This window comes from Chaetura pelagica, unplaced genomic scaffold (genome assembly GCF_000747805.2).
Source record: "Chaetura pelagica isolate M959 unplaced genomic scaffold, ChaPel_1.0 scaffold10, whole genome shotgun sequence".
NCBI lineage: Eukaryota > Metazoa > Chordata > Aves > Apodiformes > Apodidae > Chaetura > Chaetura pelagica.
Genome location: NW_009952263.1, coordinates 696,088 through 707,207, shown reverse-complemented (window position 1 = coordinate 707,207; position 11,120 = coordinate 696,088). Strand labels below are relative to the sequence as shown.

At 35.7% G+C, this 11,120-nt stretch overlaps 1 protein-coding gene across 1 annotated transcript in view; it reads left to right on the top strand.

Moving 5' to 3' along the window:
• The window catches only part of ATP2C1 (ATPase, Ca++ transporting, type 2C, member 1), a 47,824-nt gene that overhangs the window by 34,572 nt on the left and 2,132 nt on the right, over nt 1-11,120 (top strand). Inside the window, exons 17-25 of the mRNA XM_010007485.1 lie at nt 583-739; nt 1,995-2,165; nt 2,801-2,898; nt 4,801-4,851; nt 5,652-5,818; nt 7,280-7,348; nt 9,005-9,121; nt 9,787-9,934; nt 10,552-10,647. Of these exons, the coding sequence (XP_010005787.1) occupies nt 583-739; nt 1,995-2,165; nt 2,801-2,898; nt 4,801-4,851; nt 5,652-5,818; nt 7,280-7,348; nt 9,005-9,121; nt 9,787-9,934; nt 10,552-10,647 (1,074 nt within the window). The remainder of the gene's footprint in view (nt 1-582; nt 740-1,994; nt 2,166-2,800; nt 2,899-4,800; nt 4,852-5,651; nt 5,819-7,279; nt 7,349-9,004; nt 9,122-9,786; nt 9,935-10,551; nt 10,648-11,120) is intronic.

Below are 11,120 nucleotides of genomic sequence, written 5' to 3'. Positions count from 1 at the left end.
GGTGATTGGAAACTGAGCTGAGGCAGCAGTTCTTAATGGAGGAGGGCTGAAGTTAAGGGTTGTAGCACTGGAGTTAAATGTCCAAGGTAGATGGTGGATTCTCAGTCCCCTGCTGGCATCAAGGCTAGAGGGCTATCTGGAAAATACTAGTCATTAGTACAAGGATGCAAGTGATGTTCAATGACCTGTGCAGCTGGTCAAATTATGAGTCTTTCAGGTCTAATGTTCTGTGTAGGTTTGATTTCTGTCCTTTGCATGGCCTCTTTAGTCTATAAGGTGTGACCTGCAATGTCTTATGTATATGATGGCTACTGAAATGAGGTACTGATTATTAGCTGGCCTTTTTTGACATTACCACTCTTCACCATACACTGTATAGAGATACTCAACAGAGTTTTAGGTTTATAAGTATAACTTCAATTTGCATGATGTTCTGGAGACTTAACAGAAGTACAGATATTCCATTCTTATGTCAGCTTTTGTTTGTGTGCTTATTTGTGTGTGTATATATATATATATGTATGTATATATATATATACACACATACACGTGCATGCACACAACAATTTTTTTCCCTTTTAGGACAAACCTGAAGTTTGCTTTATGAAAGGTGCTTATGAACAAGTCATTAGGTACTGTACATCATATAACTGTAAGGGACAGACTCTACCTCTTGTTCAGCAACAGAGAGAGCAATACCAGGAAGAGAAGACATCTATGGGCTCTGCAGGACTTAGGGGTAAGGCTGTTTCAGTGTCTCCAAATAACCATTGTTTTAAAAATGACACTAGGAATTTTTTTGTTGTTCAGTAAGTGCCACTGGGTTGTTAATGTTTTCTTTAAAATGGAGGAGTGGAAAAACAGGTGCTGTTGCCTGAGGCCTGTATAATAACATGATTAAATTACAAAGGGTGAAAAAAGACACTGGTTCCTGTCATCTCTTGTATGTGACCGTAGCTTAACAGTGCATTGGCACCAAATAACTTCTATGGATGTCTCTGGGGTTTTTAAAACGTGAATGTGGGTGTTTTTCTATTACTTTGACTCATGACCTTTGTGAGTTAGACTAGCACAACTGATAGCAGGTGTCCTCAAACCAGGACAGCAGGTCAGAAGATGGCATCACAGTTACCTTTTCTGTTAACAAGTGGTGTAGTTTTTTAAAAAAGATAGGAGGTGATTGTGGTCAAGCATTATAAATGGCTGGTGGTTTTTGGCCTCTGTAAAGGACCTGTAGGCTGTTAAGTCCATCCACAGCTTTTTTTTTTCCTTTTTTTTTTCTTAAAGTAGGAGCTTTATGTGGCTTAGGAAATTCCTAGGATGCAGAGTATGAAAAACTGAGAGGAGATGATAGGAGTATCTCTGTGTGCTGTTTTGTTTGGACAGTCATTCTTTGTCTCTTTTTCAGACCACTGTAAAAAAACCCAACAATCTAGGATAGTGTTTTGAAATAAGTGAATTTGCTTTTTCCTTACAACTCTAATGTAATGTAAATGTATTTGAATTAAAATTCCTACTATAAAAGACATTTCATTCAGCATATACTCAGTGAAACCTGCCTCTCTACAAAAAATAAAAAAAGGCTGAAAATTAAAACACATTAACTGATCCTCCCTTTCATCCTCTTGCATAAAAGACCATGCATGTACAGAAAAAACACAAAGCCTAGATGCTGTTCTCTTTCTATGCAATGAAAGCATAAGCACTTTCATCTGAAAACAAACAGGAAAATTATCTTTAAAACCTGGAATATGTATGTTTGGTAAAAAACCTACTCTTTAGAAAAAAGGAAAATACACCAGTAGGCTGCTCTGAATACTTAAGATAACAGACATTGCAATCATGGCTTAAAAAAAAAGATAATTGCAATTACTGCCCTTTTGCTTTATGCTGGCCTAGTGATTTAAAACAGTTGCTTTAAATGCTGATGTAAGCGTTTATTTCAAATCTTAACCTTTTCTTTTTTCTTTTTTTCTCTTTTTTTCTCCTAAAAGTTCTGGCCTTAGCTTCTGGTCCTGAATTAGGACAACTGACTTTTTTGGGGCTTGTGGGGATAATCGATCCTCCACGGACTGGTGTGAAAGAAGCTGTTAGTACACTTATCACCTCGGGAGTTGCAATAAAAATGATTACTGGAGATTCACAGGAGACTGCAGTTGCCATTGGTATGAGTAGTCTGTTTCCTTGTGTTTTTTACTTGTTTTCTGTTTTGGCAGTGCTTTCATAATTGTGAAGTGTGGGCATTAAGTCTTTACCCTTTGTGAGTTCGGTTTCTTGGGTTGACATGTGGTACAGTGGACTTAGGAGGAAAAAAGCCTCAAAAAAAATAACACCCTAGCCTGAACTGGTACTTTGGTTTCAGCTTAAATGGTAGTTTTTCTAATTTGTCTAATGTATAACTTTTGCTGTGGAGACTTTTTTTACTGTATCTTGGATTTCTGATTCTCAGTCTTAAACCCTCAGCTTTGGATGCCTGTCTTATGACAACCGGTGGGAAACTAAAATAGCCAGTGACAATGCATACTATAGCACTTCAATACAGTTTTGTCCATATAACTACATTTGAAGTTTAAATATTATTAATGAACATTTAATTATTTTTACAATCTTAATACATCAAAGTACTTTAGCAAAAGTATGAACTCTTTACTTATAGGATGATGAACAAAAAGTTGAATGTGTGCATAAAAAGTGCACCCACAAACTAGCAGTACTTTCTCAGAGAGTTGTTTTTTTTAAAAGGTATCTAATGTTTTAAAAGGGTAAATTATTATTTTACCTTTTTATTATTTATTTCCAGCTAGTCGACTAGGATTGTATTCCAAAAATTCACAGGCAATCTCTGGAGAAGAAATAGATGATTTGGATATTCAGCAACTTTCTCAAATAACACCAAAGGTTTGTTTTGATACTTACTGAAATGCAGTAAAGCATACATTTTATATTGAGAAATGCATTTTTCTGTGGAAAACTAATATGTTACTTCTGAGATACAAATAACATTGTTCTAATAAAAGTGGTACAGTAAATTACCAGTTCAGGAACACAGAAGCTTGGCCCAGATCAAACAAGTATCTTTTGGTTTGACCTAAGATTGATCATAAGAAAATTTGTTTATTGCAACTCACATGGTTATCATTTTAGTGAGTTTATTGCTTTTGTCTCTTCTAATGACTCAATTTGTTTTTCACCTTTCAGTGCCTGTACTGGAACTTTCATTTTGCTACCTCTGGCTTTCAGTGAGCATTGTCACCTCTTTGGATTGTTAGACCATTTTATTTGTTTGACTAGCTCAGTTCATATATATAATCTTACAGTTTGCATGTTCAGACAGTCAGTCTTTTTGTAATTGATAAGAAGAGCTCTCTGTATCTTTCATGGTTTTTAATTGATCTGAGATCACTGAGAATTTTGAAAGGGTCTGTTTATTAACTTACTGCTTAATACTTTTTAGTTATTGAAGTACAACATTGATATTGGCATTTAGCTAATGTGAAAGCATAATCAAATGCAGTTGAGGTTCAGGTTTGGCTACGTTGCAAAATGTATCCCATCAAAATGCTGCTGTTTGCAAAAGACTGCAAAATTAGACAGCAGCATGTTTGAATCTGATGTAAACAAGCCAAAAGCCAATATTTACAATCAAGAAATGGACATGTCATCTTTCTGTATTTCCTCCATGACTTACAAGGACAAATTTAGAAACAAAAATAAATGTGTGACAAATAGTAACTTTGGGTTTCTTAGGTAGTACTTGTTCTGTCCACCCTAAATAACTGAAACAGCTACAAATATACTTCATTCATGTTTTGCCTAAGACCCAATTTGTACTCTAGCCATTTATGTAAAATCTTACTAAAATTGATTAAAAAAAAAGGAAAAGAAATGTAAATGCTGGCAGTGTGGAGTTTATGGAAAACTAAATTCCACATGCTAAAATTTCAATTTGAAGAGAAGAAGAGAGACAAAAGTAATCTGAAAATTAGTAATTCCTTCTAACCTATAATCTTTATTACTTAGGTTTAAGTAGATCAGGTGTGAGACCATCTACGAAACCTGAGGGTGCACAAGTCCATGGGACCTGATAAGATTCATCTAGGGGTCCTGAGGGTACTGTCAGATGAAGTTTCTAAGCCACTGTCCATCATATTTGAGAAGTTGTGGCAGTCTGAAGTTCCCAGTGACTGTAAAAGGGGAAACATAACCCCCATTTTAAAAAAGGGAATAAAGAATGACCCAGGTGACTGCAGGCCAGTCAGTCTGACCTCTGTGCCTGGCAAGATTATGGAGCAGATCCTCCTGGAAACTCTGCTAAGGCACATGGATAGTAAGTTGGTTGGTGACAGCCAACATGGCTTCACTAGGGGCAAATCGTGCACGACAAATTTCATGGTCTCCTGTGGCAGGGTTACAGCACTGGTGGGTAAGGAAGGGGCAGCTGGTGTTCTCTACCTGGATTTGTGCAAAGCCTTTGACATTGTCTCACACAACATCCTTGTCTCTAAATGACAGCAAGCCTTTATAATTCAGCTGCTCCATAATTTCAGAAGGCTTTGAAATTGCATATTCTATCTTGAAATTAGTAGCACCAACTTCATTCACCAGAACACACTTCATGTCTTCCCTGCGATTAGTGGTTTCACTCTATTAAATACACAGCCCCCTTGTGCTTCAACTTCAGAACTAACAAAAATACAGCTGGCCTTTTATGGTCTTTGTTTATCCTCTAGCTTTATAGAATCCAGTGCAATTCTTCATGTTTCTTAAATTTTCACAACTTTTTCATTATTCTTTTAACAGGTTGCTGTATTTTACAGAGCGAGTCCCCGACATAAATTGAAAATTATAAAGGTATGTCTTAGTAGAGGCTCAAATGTTGGACTGTTGCTACAGGTACTACTTGTTGTGCATTTACTTAAATTATAATATGCTACAGTGTGTCAATATGAAATCAGAAGCACATTTGGTTAGCAAGTGAAGTGTTATTTCAAAATATTACCTAGAAAAATACGTGGTGCCCACAAGGGACAGGCAGCTGCTGGTAGGCAACATTCTGCTTTCTTTTATGTAGGGAGCTGGGGGTTGATTGAGATTTTGTGTCACATTGCACTTGAACTCACTAGGAACTTGAAAGAACTGCATTTCTGATACATCTCAGATGATAAAAGGGCATGAATTTCAAGCTGTGTCTGAGGTAATGCTTCCATTCAGAAGTTAACAAAAGAAGGTAGCAAAGAGGGACGTAGACAATGTAACAGTTGGAACAATCCAAAAAGCAACAACAGGTAGGAAGTCAAACATTGAGTCAGTTGGAATATACTGAGAAACATAAGAAAACGATAATGTAAAAATAGTGTCTTCTTTAGATATTTTTTTTACGTTCTCTTAGGGGCATGTTTAATGTACCCTAGCTTTAAAGTTTCACAGAATCACAAAATGGCTGTCTGAATACAGAACTGCGTATTAACCTAAAATCTTGTATAAAAATTCATTAGAATACAAACAGCTGCCTTTTTTTTTTTTTTTTTTAGGATTTTACAGTGGAATTATATGAAATCAGGCAGTGGTGATTGACACTAACCTTATCTCTAGAATAATTTTATAAGATGGGTTATTTCAATACCTGATTTAAGCTCTTTTTCTTCCTTTAGTCCCTGCAAAATAACGGTGCAGTAGTAGCTATGACAGGAGATGGAGTGAATGATGCTGTTGCTCTGAAGGCTGCAGATATTGGTGTAGCAATGGGACAAACCGGAACAGATGTTTGTAAAGAGGCAGCAGATATGATCCTTGTGGATGATGATTTTCAGACAATAATGTAGGTGCTGTTTATGTATGTACCTTGTGCTATATAGTTTAATTAAATGTTGCCTAGGTTAAAACCAAAAGATATTTCCTGAACTGTTAAAGTAATGTAATAGTACAAAAGGCAACTAAGCATTTCTGTCTTTTTATTATGTTACTAATAGTATGAGAATATATTTACATATTTAGACCTTTTGCTACTTTGGTCTTGTACATAGATCAGATGTATTTAACAAAAGAGGTTGTGCATGTATGTGCTATAGAAACTAACCTGTATTTCTGTTTCTCCAACTAGAATTATACTAGTAGTATATTTGGAAGCATAACTGAGGTGAAATAGTGAATCTGTTATCCATCAGTAGGATTAATTTTCACTTAATTTCTTAATTCAGAAGCATCCATTTTCTGTAAAAATGAGAGAAAGCATTCCTCTCAAGATTTCAAAATTTTATACAGGGCTGTGTTTCTGCTTCCTTAAATATGCTGGTGCTTTCAGAAAAGGAAAGGAATATAAGGTATTCAAATGTCACAGGTGAAGATATCTTGCCAGCTTCTGGTAACCAGCTATTTGTTCCTTATTAATTTTTTGTTGTTGTTGGGTGTACCTGAAGGAGAGCATAGCTAAGTTTATCTTACTTTTAGTTTAATTAGTGGTTGTTGGAAGAGCTGGACTTCTGTCTAGTGAAATAGCCTTCATTTTGAAACTGTGTGTCAATCTCAGAATGCTTCAGTTTGTCTGAAATTATGATCCTTAGCCCTTGAGAAGAACTGAAATGTAGATGTACAACATACGAATATCTACCTAGGTAGCAGGATGTCAAAGGATGATCTGAGAGTTAAAAGGTTTGAATACTAATTCAGCCAAAAGCATTGTGCTGTTGTGCAAAAACAAAATAGAGAAGGGAATAATATTAAGGTACTCAGAAGAGTACATAGGAAGGACATCTGTGGTAAGTGCTTAACTTTATTTGGACATGGTGAGTCTTTTGCTGGAATTCTTATCCATTGCTCACTTCATCAGGAAAATTCTTAATAGGAGTGAAGGAGTTGTGAATGCTAAGGGGAAAAAAATGTATGAGCTTCCATAGATTTACATCCTTCCCCCAAACCCTTCAAAATTCTTGACTTTAAAGTTACAAAAGGAATGCTGATTAATTGTTGTTCTTGGCTACTGGGGAAATGGAAAAATATATCAGTTTTATTTGCAGCAGAGTAGACTTAGAAAACAGTTTGTCACTGCTATAATTGCAGTCATGTGATAGGCAAGTTGAACACATAACAAATAACTGTTGTGATTAATCTCCTAGTCAAGTTGAAAAACTGTAACTGCCAAAGTTATAAGAACCTCAGCTCCATTTGTTTCTTGACATTTATTTTGCTGATTAAAATAATAATAACTTTCTGGGGTTTTTTTTAAGCTTTATTGGCAGTAGTGTCATTTGTCTAGTGATGTAATCTTTGTTTTTAATTGCAGGTCTGCAATTGAAGAGGGTAAAGGAATTTATAATAACATAAAAAATTTTGTTAGATTTCAGCTGAGCACGTAAGTTTGAAAAATTGACAATATGAGAAGGTTCTAACTATGTTGTGAATGAATCACAGCATCATGAAGCAGATGCTGCACAAAATCCCGTGAACATTGTAAATTTCACATAGGATACTGATATGCTGTGCTTCTGAATTTCCAGTATCTTATATTTGGTGGCTTGTTTAATTTTTAAATAATCAGGAAATAGTGCAATAAAGAGACATCTAACTTTGTCACAGTTGTTCCTGTTATGTGGTGTGAAGTCAGTAACTTTGGGGATGGAGAGAAACAGCTTAGCTACCTTTGGGTCTTTGTTTAAAGGAGAAGTTTGTAGTCATTCCCTCCTTAACCACAATATGTATATTAAATGGAGGAAATCAAGGAGATGGGAGGTTAGTTTTTCTGTCATCCATAGGCTGGTTTGTGAAATGAGTTAGATCTCTGAAGCTGACTTCATTTTCTTGCATATAAAGATTCCTATGCTAACAGTACCAGGGTTATGTAAGATGAATTCATTAAGCCTTATTTTCAAAAATTTTGAGTTTATCTTACTGAATCTAGATTCAGGAATGTGGTTTTTCTCTTCACCATGTTGCTCATGTACTTTTTTGCAGTCTTCATGGCATTTGAGAGTGGTTGAATAAAGCTGCAGAAATAAACAAACAAAAAAAACCCAACAAAAACCCCAAAGAAACAACAAAAAACCCCAAAACAAAACCCAAACACAAAACACAAAGAGCTAAAAAGTCCCCACCAGAAAACCCCAACACAAGCCAGAAAACACCAACCTCTTAAAAATTGCATTAAAATTGTAAGCAGTGTCATATACTTGCAGTCTTGACTAGTGTCCTGCATTCTAGAGGACTAGAAATCTGCTGCTGGAAAACAACTAAGCATAGATATTCTAGGAAAGTGTGCTTGTCTTGGGAATGTTAGCCTCTGGGTTTTGATCAATGAGTCACCCTTTTTTTCCCTGCCCCACTTTGCAGGAAGAGCATCAAAGGTCAGTAGAGTGCTAAATTTGAAATTATAAGCCTTGCTTTCTTCTTGTTGGTTATGAAACCGTTTAATCTTGCACTGAAAGCAATTAGCCCTTACTTGTTAGAGAGGTTTCTAATGCTAAGCTTTCAACCAGCTAATCTGTTTTCTGTCTTTTGCCATGCCTTCTCATCTTGCTAATAATGAGAGGTGCTGTAGGTATTTTTAGGGAGCTTGGGTAGTGCCTTGCCTTGACTGGTTAGTCAGGCTAGTGATAGGTGCACAGGGTGGCTGTGTTTACACTGAAACGATAAAAGCAGTTTGGTTTTCCAAACCATGTTTAGAATTTCTGCTTCTGGCACAATAAAAGTGTAGGACCCAGTTCCCCAGTGAAAGCTCAGTTAGCTGAAGGTGAGTGATAAATCTGAAGTGTTACCTTGAAGTTTGGGAGGTTTTTAAGACACAAATTTACTGTCTTTTCATTGCCAAAACAAAGTTGTTTTAAGTATGGACTGTGTCAAGATGTGTATTCTAAATTAATTCGCCTTTAAGGTTAGGCTTACATAGTCAGGATTCACACTGTCAAAATCTGTATTAATCTCAAACAGTTGAAGAGTTGATTACAAAGCAGTTATCAGTGGATCTTCAGAAATGTTCCATGCTGACAGTTATAAAAATGGATTCTTTCAACAGGAGTATAGCAGCACTGACTTTAATCTCATTGGCTACATTAATGAACTTTCCTAATCCTCTCAATGCCATGCAGATCTTATGGATCAATATTATTATGGATGGACCTCCAGCTCAAAGGTAAGGAATTACTTTAAATTCCACTAGAGGTCTGTAGGCCTTTTATTTCAGCAGGGAAAATTGCTGCTCATAAAGTAAACTCTGCGAAGTGTCAAACTTCAGTGAAATGTTTCTTAAACAGCAAATTTTTAATTTGAATTGCAGTGTTTGCAGTGTAGTCCTATGTTTATTCCTTTTGTCTTGCTTTAGTATCTTAACTAAAATTATGGGGGCAGCATGGATACCTAAAGATCCAGGGATATGCCTATGAAACTTGCATGCAGGATTCTGGCATCCATCTGGGTTCTTGCTTAGACCCTCTTCACTACAGAGAGGTGAGAGAGGGAGAGGTGGAAAGGAACTAGCAGTAAATTCCTTAGCTAGATTGATCATGGCTACAGAAATGAGGAACGTAACTAATATTGCAGCTTCCTTGAAAATGAACAACTGGTAATTTTACCCTGTGTTTATGAGCTCTCTAACTGCAGTGTTAGAATGTTGCCTGTTACCTAATACATGAAACTCAGATGTCTAAAAGTGAGATTATAATGTTCTTATTTGAATGAGATTATTCTTTGGCTGTGGAGAGATTAAAATCTTTCTACTCAGAAAATTTAGTCCTTAAGATAGAAGCAGCAAATTACTTTCACAATGATAAAAATCTAAGATGTTGTTTTAATTTTAAGTCTTGGGGTGGAGCCTGTGGATAAAGATGTTATTCAGAAACCTCCAAGAAATTTGAAGGACAGCATTCTGACCAAAAACCTGATTGTTAAAATACTGGTTTCATCAATAATTATCGTGTGTGGAACATTGTTCGTCTTCTGGAGAGAGGTATGATGAAAGCACAAAACTTAAACCAGTAACAAACTCATTTAAAATAAATCCTTCTTATACCAGCAGTTCAAATACAGAATTTGTATGAACTTAATTACAAGTTTTATCCATGCTTACTTAATAATCTAGTTAGATAGCAGATTAGAGAGGAAGATTTTTTTTAAGCAATTGTTGAAATAAGGGATAAAGTTTTATTCTGCAGTCTCTATATTAACACAGGCTTTTCCAGGTCCAAAATCTGCTTGGGAAACCTTGGCCCATACAATGTAATTATACAAATCTTCTAGCCTGACTATTATGGAACAGCCATTTCACTTTCTTTTCCCATTAGAGAAAAACGTTGTTTGAACTTTTGGTGGTGGATTATAGAATTCCTGGTATTTCCTGTGTTTGCAGAAAATGTTTGTCAAGAGGCTTCATTTAATCACAGCTTACAATTACAAATTGTTATAAGTGTGTAATTTTTGCTGTATGATGTATTAAATTAGCTTGAGGCAAACAAGTTGCTTTGCTTTCATTTACTAGCTAATAGAACTTGAATTATAGTAATAACTTTGTCTAGTTGTGGAGAGTTTAAAGCATTCTAAAGCCACTTAATTTTCTTTCTTTGGCAGTTAAGAGACAATGTAATAACTCCTCGAGATACAACAATGACTTTCACCTGTTTTGTATTTTTTGATATGTTCAATGCTTTGAGTTCTAGATCTCAGGTAAGTGATTTGTCTTGTCCATTTACACAGTATTTACACAGTAAACAAAGTTTTCTTTCAGAGAGGATCTTGCTGTGTTTCTTTCAAATGTTTTCCTGCAGATCTACTTCACATCTGCTATTAGGCTTCAGAGTTTCACACTTTTAATAGGTAGGATTTCTTAAATTATTAAGTATTAGTTTCCTTAATTTGTTTGTGGGATGCTGAGCTGGTAGTAATGCTTCTGTCCTGTCAGGAGCAAGGAAATTTTTATTAAAAGCTGACATGCGATGATCCTTTTTATTGCTGTGTACAGTTGGTTGGTTTTTATTCTAAAATCCTGCCAGTTCAGCATCCTTGCCAGAATCTGAAAATTCTTAAAGGACTTTTTATTTTGTAAGCCTAAACCCATGATCCAAGGAAAATTTCTTAAACTGTTCTTTCTGTCTATAATTTTGTTTTAAGGAAGCCAGTCTCAAATTTTGTGCTAGTTG